The 13390-nt window shown below is 42.2% G+C and overlaps 1 protein-coding gene across 1 annotated transcript in view; it reads left to right on the forward strand.

Annotated features, from left to right (window-relative positions):
• The window catches only part of kcnj3a (potassium inwardly rectifying channel subfamily J member 3a), a 126707-nt gene extending 115760 nt beyond the window's left edge, over positions 1–10947 (forward strand). The window contains exon 4 of the mRNA XM_082176189.1: positions 9826–10947. Coding sequence (XP_082032315.1) covers positions 9826–10418 — 593 coding nt within the window. The 3' untranslated portion in view covers positions 10419–10947. The remainder of the gene's footprint in view (positions 1–9825) is intronic.
• Positions 10948–13390: the final 2443 nt, after the last annotated feature.

The following is a 13390-nucleotide window of genomic DNA, read 5'->3' on the forward strand; positions in this document are numbered from 1 at the left end:
ACCCAGTCAATTGATGATGCAATGTACCTTCATCTACACAGTTCAGTAAAAACAAGTTAGTTGGCGACTCCTCGATGGTCCAGCAGGCTGCTTGCTTGATCAAGCTAAGCCTCAACTCACCATTCCAACTGACTGTACAATCGTCCACCCGCATCTTCAGCATTGAATTCTCGCAACACAATTCATCAGCAGTCTTCTCCTAGGCACAGCTCAAACCATCTGACATTCAAAAGCCACTGAAGAAATATCAATAGATGATTGAACTGATGGCTGAAGTCCCATCTCGCTTACAGCTCCTCTCAGTGCCAGTCAAACTCCAGGTCAGCAATCCCGGCGGTCGACAACGATGAACCATTCGATGGGTCACGGCACCAGTTTTGTAGCGGTTGTTCCTCTGCGTTGTTTTATTTTGATGTTAATAAAATGATTTTCCACACAAATCTGGTCATGGTTAAGGTGAATTTAATAGCAGTGCCTATGTGGTAAAACACATAAACAAACAGGCACTGATTTGGCTCACTGATTCAGCAACTGTTTGGCTCTTTTGCCTCTCCTCTCTAGTGACAATGCAGGAAAAAGGATGATCACCGATTGCACTGCCGTTTAAACCACTGACCTACACATGACGTCAGCCGACGTGCATACTGTGATTGTTACCTCTAATAGAATTATGCAAACTTCTTTCAAGATAAAATGCCCAAAAACAAATAATAATTAAAACAAATAACAAACAAAAAAAAGATGTATAATCTGGTGTAGCAACATATCCCTGCTACATCTGTATTTTCTACTGAAACTTAAAACCCTGTGAATAAGATCATTTCTCAGTCATTCTTATTGCTTCTTGCATCTTCTTTTGTATTAACATTAAATTCTTCCCATATTTCAAAAGAGCAACATCATCAGCAAACAGTGATTTACTAATATCATATTTTAATTCATAGAACACATCATTAATCATTATGGTAAAAAGTAATGGGCTGATCAAGCAACCCTGTGGAGATGTATCTCTGTAACTCTGTATCTACTGGACAGTGTTGTTCCAATTTTAACCAGGATATACAGTATATTTCATATTAAAAAAATCTTTGATCCAATTAACAGCTCTTCCCTTTAGTCCAATTTTGCCTTGCTTAATCAACAGTCCCTCTTTCCATACCATATCGTAAGCTTTTTACGTCCAAAAATATTGCCATTAACGATACCTTGTTAATTTGGGCTTTTTTTATTTCTGTTTCCAGACACACTACTGAATCCATTGTTCCCTTTCGTGGTCACTACGAGTTATGTCAGTGACGACGAATGGGGTTTCGCTTAGAAAGCCTATCACCTTCGAGTATATAAAACGAGCCAATGGCAAAGAATGCCATGGGTCTGCGGAATAGCATAACTCCGCCCCACCTCGTGGGTATATAAGGAAGTACGCCGGCAACATGCAGATATGTTTTCGCTTCGGAGCCAAAATATAGGATAGTGGTCACTTGTTGATTTTTCCCAAATCTCCCCCTGCCAGCTCTTTCGACACTATTGTTAAAATCTGTTCTATTATCTGCCCATTTATATCCGTTCCCTTTCAAGGGAACTCGAGCTGCGTTTGAGACGCGGTGGGAACGCTCTGCGTGATTGCGTCGTGAAGCACGTGTATAATCAGCCCAATGGAACGAAGGAACGTCATCAGTGACGTCACCGACCAGGAAGGTATAAATCACTCTTGAGATCAGACCAAACTAGCTTCTGTGTCTTCAGCAAGCGCTCTCTGTATATCTGTCCCTGTCATATTTATTGTTGTCTGTCAACTCAATATATATATATATATATAAAATGGCGAATAAGCAAGAATACAAGCGTTGTGTTGTGCCCTGCCCTCGTTTCATCACGGGTGGGGACACACATCTGCTTTGTGTTTTTTGTTTGGGAGTGGAGCATGCCCAGTCAGTTCTCGAGGGAGCTGACTGTGAGCATTGCGTTAAGCTGTACTTGTGGACGCTCCGCTCTCGCCGGGCGTTCTTTGAGGAGGACGGTTCGGTTCGCGTTCCCCGAGGTGCGGGTCCCGCTGCTGCCGAGGCACAGCGGAGGCTTTCATCTTGGGGTTCGCATATGGATTTAGTAGCGGGGTTGAGACGGGCCCCGCCCTTTCTCAACCCTTACCTGCTGAATCCGGTGCTTCAGGCCAGGAAGGAGCCCGCTCTGCGGCTTCTCCTCCCCAGGCTGAGGCACCAATGTTGCGGCTATCCAGTTCTGAGGAACTGGATGTCGTGGAGGTTGAACGTAATATTGAAGACGAGTGTTCGCCAGCTCGTATTTCTGGGGATGAGGAGCTTATGGAGGTTTTAACTCGTGCTGTTGCCAAGTTAAATATTGAATGGCCATCTGATAATGTTGAAACTGTTTCAAAAAAGAGTCTTTTAGATGAACGTTTTTTGCCATCAAAAACACGACCTCCTCGTCGGGAACTGCCGTTTTTTCCCGATCTCCACACTGAGGTGTCGAGATCGTGGATTAAACCAGCATCTTTCAGAGTGCATAGTCCACAAACACTGAACTATAGTAACATTAAAGATATTTCCCACTATGGTTATTTGACGATGCCTCCGGCGGAAGAGACGCTTGCGAGCCATCTCTCTCCCGAGTCATCGTCATCACTGAAAGCCCCGACGTTACCCACCAAGCCATTAAAAGCCACATCTATTATGGTGGGTAAAGCATATGCGGCAGCAGGTCAGGCAGCAGGATGCTTACATACTATGTCAATATTACAAGCGTATCAGGCTGACCTGCTGAGGGACATGGATGATTGGGAGGAAGTTAGTGCTGACGCAATTCGAGAATTGCGTCGGGCGACAGATCTATCTCTCCGGGCCACAAAGGAGACGGCTAAATCTGTGGGCCGTTCTATGGCAGCCCTGGTGGCCACGGAGCGCCATTTATGGTTAAATTTGTCTGATATAAAGGATAAAGATAGATCTGTTCTTCTGGATGCCCCGCTTTCGCCTTCGAGTTTGTTCGGCGATGCTATAAATTGTGTTGTCGATAGATTTACTGAATCTAAGAAACAAGCGGCGGCATTCCAGAGGTTTCTTCCTCGCCGATCCAGTGTCCCAGGGACTGCTAATGTTAAAGCAGAGCAGTCCCGACCGTCTACGAGCTCCTCACAACAGCAGCATAGAGTTCAACAGAAACAAAGCGTCGCCTCTCGGGCTCCTCCACAGTCTGGGGAGCCCAGGGGGCGGCCGCAGTTTAAGTCAGTTAGAGGTAGACAAGATCTGAGGACTGTCCTCTCTAATAAGGCTTGGGACAAGAAAAAGTCCTGATGCCCCAGGTGTCAAAATGTTGAGGGTGGTCCCCTCGGGGGAGGGACGGTTTCGAGGAATCGTTCCTCCTCTGCGCCCTCTGGGGGGCGGTTCTCTGAGGAGAGCCGCAGCGCTGCCACATCGGTTGTTCCCTGCCGGTTCGCCGCTTCAGGGCACCGAAATGTCTGTTCAACTAAATCCAGAGGCCAGTCTCGAGAGGCTGGTTCCCTTAGCAGAATTTCTGGTAGCGTGGAAACTTCTACCAAATATTTCTCAATGGGTCCTGCATATAGTGGAAAAGGGTTACAGAATTCAGTTCGGTTCGTGTCCGCCCAGATTCCAAGGGGTTCTGCCCACAGTGGTGGACTCCGAGCAGGCTCTGGTTATGGAGCAGGAAGTAATGACGCTTCTTCGAAAAGGAGCTATAGAAAGGGTCTCTCCTCCCAGCAGAGAGTCAGGGTTCTACGGCCGTTATTTCATTGTTCTAAAGAAGGATGGGGGGTTGCGTCCTATTCTAGATCTGCGTCAACTAAACCGCAGAGTTCAGAAACTCAAGTTCAAGATGCTTACGCTCAAACAGATTGTATCACAGATTCAGTCCGAGGACTGGTTTGTGACAATAGACTTGAAGGACGCATACTTCCTTGTATCGATTCATCCTCATCACAGGAAGTTCCTGAGGTTTGCTTTTGGGGGCGAAGCATACCAATATCGGGTTCTTCCCTTCGGCCTAGGTTTATGACCCCGCACTTTTACAAAATGTGTGGATGCAGCGCTGGCTCCTCTGAGACTCCAGGGCATTCGCATATTAAACTATCTAGACGATTGGTTGATTCTTGCTCAGTCAGAGCAGATGGCAGTTCGGCATCGAGGTGTCGTTCTGGCTCATATAGAAAAGTTGGGGTTACGGCTCAACTCCAAAAAGAGTGTGCTCCTCCCAGCACAGAGGACCACTTTTCTAGGAGTAATTTGGGATTCAACAACAATGCAGGCACGTCTGTCTCCTGCACGAATATCAGCGATTCTCACAGCCGTAAAAGGGGTAAAACTAGGCCAGTCACTCACTGTCAAACAATTTCAAAGATTGTTGGGGCTCATGGCAGCTGCGTCCAACGTAATTACTTTTGGCCTTCTGTACATGAGACCTCTGCAGTGGTGGCTCAGGACCAAGGGGTTTTCCCCGAGGGGAAATCGCGGCGATGCCTTCGTGCTTTGGTCATGTGGAAGAAACCTTGGTTCCTTGCCCAGGGCCCAGTGTTGGGGGCTTCTTGTCGACGCGTAACGCTTTCGACAGACGCTTCCCTCACGGGGTGGGGCGCAGTCATGAGCGGACGCTCAGTGTCAGGTCTTTGGCAGGACCATCAACTGTCTTGGCACATAAATTGTTTAGAAAAGATGGCCGTATTTTATGCTCTGAAATACTTCCTGCCAGACCTGAGAGGCCACCACGTGTTGGTCCGCACGGACAACACGTCGGTGGTCTCATACATCAACCATCAGGGGGGTCTGAGGTCTCGACTACTGTGCAATCTGGCTCATCAGATCCTCCTATGGGCCCAGGGGAAATTACTGTCCCTCAGGGCAGTAAATATTCCGGGGCATCTGAATGTAGGAGCGGATATTCTGTCAAGGCAGGGGCTGAGGCCCGGGGAGTGGAGGCTTCACCCCGAGGTGGTGGAGCTTCTATGGAAGAAATATGGGCGAGCCCGAGTCGACCTTTTCGCATCATCAGACTCAACCCATTGTCCCCTTTGGTTCTCCCTCACACATCCAGCCCCTCTCGGACTGGATGCAATGGTGCAGGTGTGGCCGAGGCTACATCTGTACGGGTTTCCCCCAGTATCTATGCTCCCGGGAGTTCTGGAGAGAGTTCGCCGGGAAGGGGCTCATCTACTGTTAATAGCTCCGTACTGGCCGACCCGAGTTTGGTTCTCGGATCTGGTGTCACTTCTGGACGGCTCTCCGATGGAGATTCCCGTCAGGAGGGACCTGCTGTCCCAAGCAAGGGGCACGATATTTCACCCTCGCCCAGAGTTGTGGAAGTTGTGGGCTTGGCCTCTGAGGGGGCCCAGCTCATAGAATCTGGTCTCTCAACTGAGGTCGTTGAGACCATCCTTCAATCCAGAGCTCCTTCCACGAGGAAACTTTATGCTTTGAAATGGAAATTATTTTCTACATGGTGTAGAGATCGTAATTTGAATCCTGTTAACTGCCCTATTGGTACAGTTCTCGATTTTCTACAAGACCGTTTCTCTGCTGGATTATCTCCTTCCACCTTAAAGGTGTACGTAGTGGCTATATCTGCATATCATACCCCTCTGGCGGGTACTTCAGTTGGGAGAGATCCTCTAATTATTCGTTTTCTCCGTGGCACTTTGAGGTTGAGACCTGTATTGCACTCTAGAGCACCGGCATGGGATTTGGCCATTGTACTGGAGGGTCTGGCTTTGGCTCCCTTCGAGCCCATTGAGGAGGTTTCAGAAAAGTTCCTTACTCTAAAAACTTTATTTCTTCTTGCTATTTCCTCTATCAAGAGAATTGGTGATTTACAAGCCTTGTCGGTGGCTCCATCATGTCTGGAATTTGCACCTGGTATGGTGAAAGCATTTCTTCACCCTAGACTGGGTTACATTCCTAAGGTGTCCCTACTAATGTTGGGGGCCCAATAGTGCTGCAGGCCTTTTATCCTCCACCATTTAATACCCCAGACCAGGAAAACCTGAATCTGTTATGCCCTGTGCGGGCGTTGGATGCTTACGTCCACAGAGCTGCCCTGTGGCGTAAATCGGAACAATTATTTGTCTGCTTCGGAGCACCTAAGAAAGGTTGCCCTGCATCAAAACAGATAATGAGCAAGTGGATAGTTGAGGCTATTTCACTGGCATATGAAGCGGCCGGACAGCCTTCACCTTTGACTGTTCGGGCCCATTCTACGAGGAGTATGGCTGCCTCTACGGCTTTAATTTCGGGAGTTTCCCTTCTAGACATTTGTAATGCGGCAGGATGGTCCTCTCCGCATACATTTGTGAGATTTTATGACTTGGACCTCTCCACTCCTGGGGTCAGGTTGCTTGCTTCTTAGTATGCTCATGGTACTTAATACAGAACAGGCACATCGTCATTATGGCTGAGTGGGTATGGGGTTCCCACCGCGTCTCAAACGCAGCTCGAGTTCCCTTGAAAGGGAACGTCTCAGGTTACGTATGTAACCCTGGTTCCCTGATAGGGAACGAGACGCTGCGTTCGCCTGCCATACTTCCTGCTTGCCTTGATCGACTTGCTTCAGGCTTATCAGAAGCTAGTTTGGTCTGATCTCAAGAGTGATTTATATCTTCCTGGCCGGTGACGTCACTGATGACGTTCCTTCGTTCCATTGGGCTGATTATACACGTGCTTCACGACGCAATCACGCAGAGCGTTCCCACCGCGTCTCAAACGCAGCGTCTCGTTCCCTATCAGGGAACCAGGGTTACATACGTAACCTGAGACGTTTTCTCCCCTCCCCATTATGAACTGTAAGCATTTAAATCTCCACAACAAAAATGTGATTATTAGCCTTCCGTTTGGATCCGACTAATCTTTCAAGGGTCATAAAAGTTTATAATGACAAACTGGTCTTGTTTAGTCCATAAGTCTAAAATTCTAAAATCTAAGCTAGGTGTCGACCAAGTTCCTTGTATGCAAATTACATCAGGTAATACTGGTAACATTTCAATAAAATGATTATGTTCTTGTCCATTTGCCACCAAGCTTCTTGCATTCCATTGTAATATAATAACCATATTATCAGCCAACAAAAGGCTTCTTGACTCTCACTTCTTTCCATGATAATTCAGTAAAGTTCAAATAGTTTACTGCTGCCTTTACTATTATTTGTATCTTTTCTGTTTTTGATTTTGACTCTGTTGTAGCATTAATGACTCCCGCTATGAATATGATTAATTTATTTAAATCAATCAGTACTTTCCCTTCCTTTGGTCATTCTTGTTGTTTTTTACACTGTATTTAATTAATCTTTTCTTCATCGCTCTCTCCTCCCTGCTGTTCACCATCTTGACAGCATCTGCATATGAGATCTTATTTTGCACTCTGATCTGCTGAATTTCTACCTGCCTTTTTTCATTACTTTGCATCCTCCATATGCCACAATATGGTTTACTCCACAATTACAACATTTTGGTTGAATCTCTTTCCTACATTTCTCATAATAATGGTCCTCTCCACATCTAGCACACATTCTTTTCCCTTTACAAGTTGAAGCAGTGTGTCCAAATCTCTGGCAGTTGAAGCACCTCATAGATTTAGGGACATATTCCCTCAAATGATATGTCATGTAACCTAGACATACTTTGTTTGGGAATATTTCATCCTCAAACACCAACAGTATTCTTTCGCTGTCTTGTTTTATCCCATCTCTAAAGGACTTTAATCTTCATGCATCTTTCCTCCTTTCAAATTTGCCTTTATTTCATCCATGTTAACCTCAACAGGTATTCCCCAAATCACACCTCTGTTCCACACGTATCTCTTCTCCACACGTCTATCACTTGTCACTTTATGTTTTCTTACTTCTCTTATCCTGCAAGCTCTTTCCCTTTTTTCTTCGTTATTGCACGTGATTTCTCAATATTGTAGTAAATTTCACTGGAATTTATCATCTTCAACCCCCGTATTGCCACTTCATCTTTAAGATTTATTAATCATATTTTTTAATTTCTTTATACCCACTTTTTCAAATGAGTTTCCTCGTTTCTCCCTAGTTTTTTTTTTTATTTTGTTTTTTTTTGTTTTTTACTTCTCTGGAAAAGAAAATTCTCTGGTAATATGAAAGAAGGAGGCGGGATGAGAGGAGCACATGGCCAACACAAACAAAGACAGCCATATGCTAAGGCACAAGACAAACAAAAAAACATTAAACAACGACAAAACAGACAAGACTGTCAGGGCAGGACCCTGGCAGTTGGTTTTTGACTTAAACATAAATAATACTATAACAGGGATAATAAATCACAATGAAAATAAAAATAAAGTTAATTATTATAAAGTTAATTAAATAAAGTATTTGTATCTTTGTAATTAATTATAAGCTACATAGTAGCTATGTATTTCCCTTTTAAAGAAAACAAATGTAGTCAAATGCTGCTGGACCACTGTTTTAAAGGCTCTTTTTATCAACTATATTACATATGTAACGTTAAAAGTTCACTGACTGAAGGTCTTGAGAGGACTACATTAGAGACGTTCGTGGGGCGGATTTTTTTGCTCCTGCAGGATATATGATAATATATGCTTCGCTCCTTCCCGCAACACTCATGTTTTGTCCCACTCCTTTATGCAAAAGCCTGCATAAAAGTATAAAGCACCAACATTCTCAAGCCACTGTTAACATAAATGCAAGAATAGGCTACTGCCTGCATGGTTTGCCATGGCAGAATGCGCACAAAGTGCGCTCCCTTAATAATCCTTAAAGGGGTCATCGGATGCAAAAGTCACTTTTATATAGTGTTTGCATATAAATGTGTCTTTTGCATTGTGTGGACACAACCACCATACAATGAAAAAAATCCATTCACTCCTTATTTTTAATCCTCAAAAAGCCTAAACACTCTCAATAATCAAGCCGTTTGGATTTTCTGAGCAAATAGATGTCATATTGCTCATGCGCCGCCCACGACCACTGACGGACTGTCCCGTATTAGCATATTTCCGCCCTCAGCCATTTGTTTACTGTCCACCAAGGCAGGTTGCCAAGGCAGCACTTTATGTGTCTTGTGTGACACCCCCCATGGAAGAGAAGGGTGGGGTGAGCAGTGGCTCATTATCATTTAAAGAGACATGCACCGAAACGGGTCGCTGTGAACAGAGCTGTTTTGAGGAGGTAAAAAGGGTGTTGTTTTACACAACCATTGATGAATTTTAACCAAAGTATGTTACAAAACCCTAAAGTTCAATACCCTAAAGAATCATACCAACTTGTGGAAGATGGGCATCCGATGACCCCTTTAAAAAGCTGACATCTCAGTTGTTCGTGGTCTCACAAAGCTCAATTATAACCAATGAATCTGCACAGTGATTCTTTCACCGATTAATTAACCATGACGTTTTAAATCATGGTTAATTGTGAAATTGGTTAATCAATGCATCCCTAGGTGCAGTAGCATAAACTGAAAGATTAGAAAAGGCAATTTATATTGTGCAGTTTCTATAGCATTTGCTTTAAGCTGTCAAACCAGAAAAGGACAAACTTGTTACTGGAAAAATGTCTATACACAATGTATCTTCCAGACAAGGGTCAAGTCATCTTCACATGTTTAATGTGTTTAATACGTATAGGTTTAGAAGTTTAGAACCAATTCTCAACCAAAAATTGAGGAATATCAATACAGTTATGCCTTCCAAGCACTGTAGTAATCAAGAGAGTTGTGTATGATACTCTAAGTGAAGCAATGCTTTTCCCAGTTCCATCTGATTGATTAATCCCTGACCATTTCTTTAATTCTTTAATTTGTTCCTTTTCATGTGTCTTCTCTCAAAGGCATGACTTGTCAAGCACGGACATCGTACACAGAGGACGAGGTGCTCTGGGGCCACAGATTCTTCCCGGTCATCTCTCTGGAGGAGGGATTCTTTAAAGTGGATTATTCTCAGTTCCACGCTACATTTGAGGTTCCCACAACTCCCTACAGCACAAAGGAGCAGGATGAGGCATTACTCATGTCCTCTCCACTCATGGCCCCATCACTGTGCAACAGTAGAGAGAAGAACAGCTCCCTGGACTGTCTGGAGCTGCTGGAAGATCTAGAGAACACCAGTAAATTACCAACCAAGGTACAGAAAATGACAGGTAGAGACGGGCTGCCCAGGAAGCTACTGAGAATGAGTTCCACCACATCAGAGATGACATATAGCCTTGGCGAACTGCCCATGAAGCTCCAACGCATCAGTTCTGTGCCTGGGGTCTCAGAGGAAATGCATGTTACCAAGGCGACTAAGATTTCCACAGAGGCCATCAGCAAATCGGTTGCAGACTTGCCGCCGAAACTTCAGAGAATGGCTGGGGGAGGAGGTCGCATGGACGGACACCTGCCACCCAAACTCCGAAAGATGAATTCTGATCGTTTCACATAGAAGAACTTTCTTCTTTAGCAACAGTCAAATGGGCCCTCTTATAATTCAAGATATTTAACGTGTTTATGCTACTAATGTAGGTTAATGTAATTCAGAACATCTGTTCCTGTGGTGGGTTCATATGCAGTACAGAGACTCTTTCAGATTGTTGTTACTACAAGCACAATCTGGTATGGATGACACCCTCAAGTGCATGTTAAAATATTTCTCGCTGTACATATTTATTTGCCAAGGAAATGTTAGCAAATATTATTTTATCCAAGCCATATGGTGATATAACGGACAATTCCTCCTACGTGGCTAATTAGCGATTATTCATGTCATACAGTTAAGTTGTTCACCATAATACCTCTATACTGAGCTTATCTTACAATGCATGTGCATAAACATGATTAGATAAGTAATTATTTAGAATAGTAAAGCTATTGATGAACACTGAAGAAACATTATTACTGAGACTTGTCATTACTGAGCTTTTTATGACTTTTATATTTACTGAGAATATCAGAAAAAAAAAGAAAAAAAAGAATAATAGGGAAATCAATTGGTAAAAGCTGGTATCTGTCACCTCATTCAGAATAGTTCACCCCAAAATGCTTTTGTTTCTCTCCCTCAGGTTGTTTGAAAGCCATCTTGCTTTCTTTGGAGAAACACAGTCCATGCTGCAGTTCCAGGGGCTGTCAAAGTTAAAATAAGAAGAAAAGAAAAAGGAAAGAAACCTTCAAAATAATAATAATAATAATAATAATAAGGTCCAAAAGAATGTATACTATATTCCAAGCTGAACATTTTCTCCTTCACATTAATGGGTTTGAAAGAACACGAGGACAGAAATTCCATTTTTGGACGAACTATTAATTTTACTGTAACAGAGCAATAATTTAATGGCTGATGAGTACCAAAATCAGTGCTACCATTTAGCAAAATTACCTGGAATTTCAACACAAATTTGTTTATATGTCTTGTTTAAACTTGGGACATCTAATACTCATTTCACTACAGGTAAAGTGTGAATATTTTTAAATGTTAAAATACTGCCTAGTACACCAGGTACATATAAGCCATTCTTAGGTTGATTTCTCTAAAAAGATTAAACACTGTGGTTCTGTGGTATGGGGTGCCAGTTACCTGACTAATCATTATATTTCTTGTTCACAACGGTGAATGTACTTTTCATTTCATCAATAACATATAAAATATGTGCCCAGTTTGCACAAAATTTGTTTTATTTAAAGAACACTCTTTCAGTGGAGGATATTTTGTGAATAAATTGGTCTTCTAAATTTGGTGACACTAGAGGCACAAAAATTACACTCTTCACCTTAAGAACTGGACATTTTCAATGTAATTTAAAGCAAATAGTTTCTAAAGCATATTACTTGACAGTCTTTGATTTGCTTTCAGGACTTTAGGGCTCAATATAATTTTCCACTATCCACATTATTAAATTATTTCCTCATAATAAGTCGAGTGAAGAATCAAGGAATGAAAAATCTGATTCTGCCTCTTCAACTTTTAATAACCCTGGACTTAAGTGCACCTTCTGCCTTTATTGAAAAGGATTTAAAGGAAGGTTAATTTAATCCCCCCACCACCACCACCGTTCTTTCAGATTTTAAATGTAAAGTTCGGCATCTGTGCAATCAGTGAAGTAGAACCGAGCATTATAAGTCTTGATTGGCTTATCCTTTAAAGTGTTGAGGTGGTGTCTAAATCATGTTAATGCTTCCTCACTGAGCACCTCTCTCCCGAGAGATTTTTTTTTTTTTTTTTGCATGGATTGCCATTAAGGTCTCTACACTTATGTCCATTAGCCACAGCATCTTAAAAAAAAAAAAATGTGTACTTTGAGTGTTGCACACATGCACCCTTAAAGATCATCACTGCTGTATAATAAATGATAGGTGGATTGAGATCTTAAAACACTAAATAGATTAACTCCATCAGACCAACCCCTCACTATCATCATCTCTACCACTTCTAGCTGACTCTTTTATTGACGTCTTTTTATACCACTCTGACTCTCCATTGCAGGTCTGTGCTCATTATCACTGAAGAAAAGAATGAGGATTGAGGCAGGAACCAATACCCAATTAAATGCTGTCTATAAAACCAGTCAATCAGTCATTAATGAACTGTCTGTTAATTAGCTATATTGATTTCAGAGCTGGGTCATTCTTGGGAAACACTGCAATTAGTGCCTGGTAATTTCTACAAGGTGGCCTTTATATGTTATCGGAATTATAATAAATATGAGTTGACGATTTGGAAATTGCACATAGGTTGATCTCCCCTTATCATAATTATGACTGGAAAAATCTGATATTAGAGGTGGTATAATCAGTAACAAATAACAGAAAAGTTTCAGTAGTGAATGGTAAGTTCATTCATACTTCTAATACTTAATGAGCTTTGTGGCAAGAACAAAAATAAGTCAAAATAAGTTAAATATTGATAGAAATTTGCCTTTGCTTCAACTTTGCACAGTTCAAAAAATATATATAGTTTGAATACAAAAAGTGCAGTGACAAATACAAATTCACAAACATTTAAGAGGAAAAAAGGAAGCTAAATAGACAAGCAAATTTAAGGTAGGATACTTTTATAGGTGATATTTAGAACATTTGAAAATACATTCAATGTTAAATATTTCAAATAGTGTGAATGTCAAATAGTATCAAAAAGTTCATTATCCTCTTAATTACCAAGCAAATGCCACTGTTTCCTAACAGTGGCATTGTTGTCAAACATGTTTTAATAAATATATTTAAGCAATATCACACAACATACAGAAAATAAAATAAAATAAATTAAATCCAGGCAATGTTACATGACTCCTCTACCCAATCTGCTTTTACTTCAAACCACTCACTACTCAGGTCTGGAACCTACTTCAAACCACTCACTACTCAGGTCTGGAACCCTTGAAAAAAAACACAGAGACATTGAGTGGAATGCCGCTTGGCCAATAT

Source organism: Leuciscus leuciscus (assembly GCF_965113295.1).
Source record: "Leuciscus leuciscus genome assembly, chromosome: 7".
Taxonomy (NCBI): Eukaryota; Metazoa; Chordata; class Actinopteri; order Cypriniformes; family Leuciscidae; genus Leuciscus; species Leuciscus leuciscus.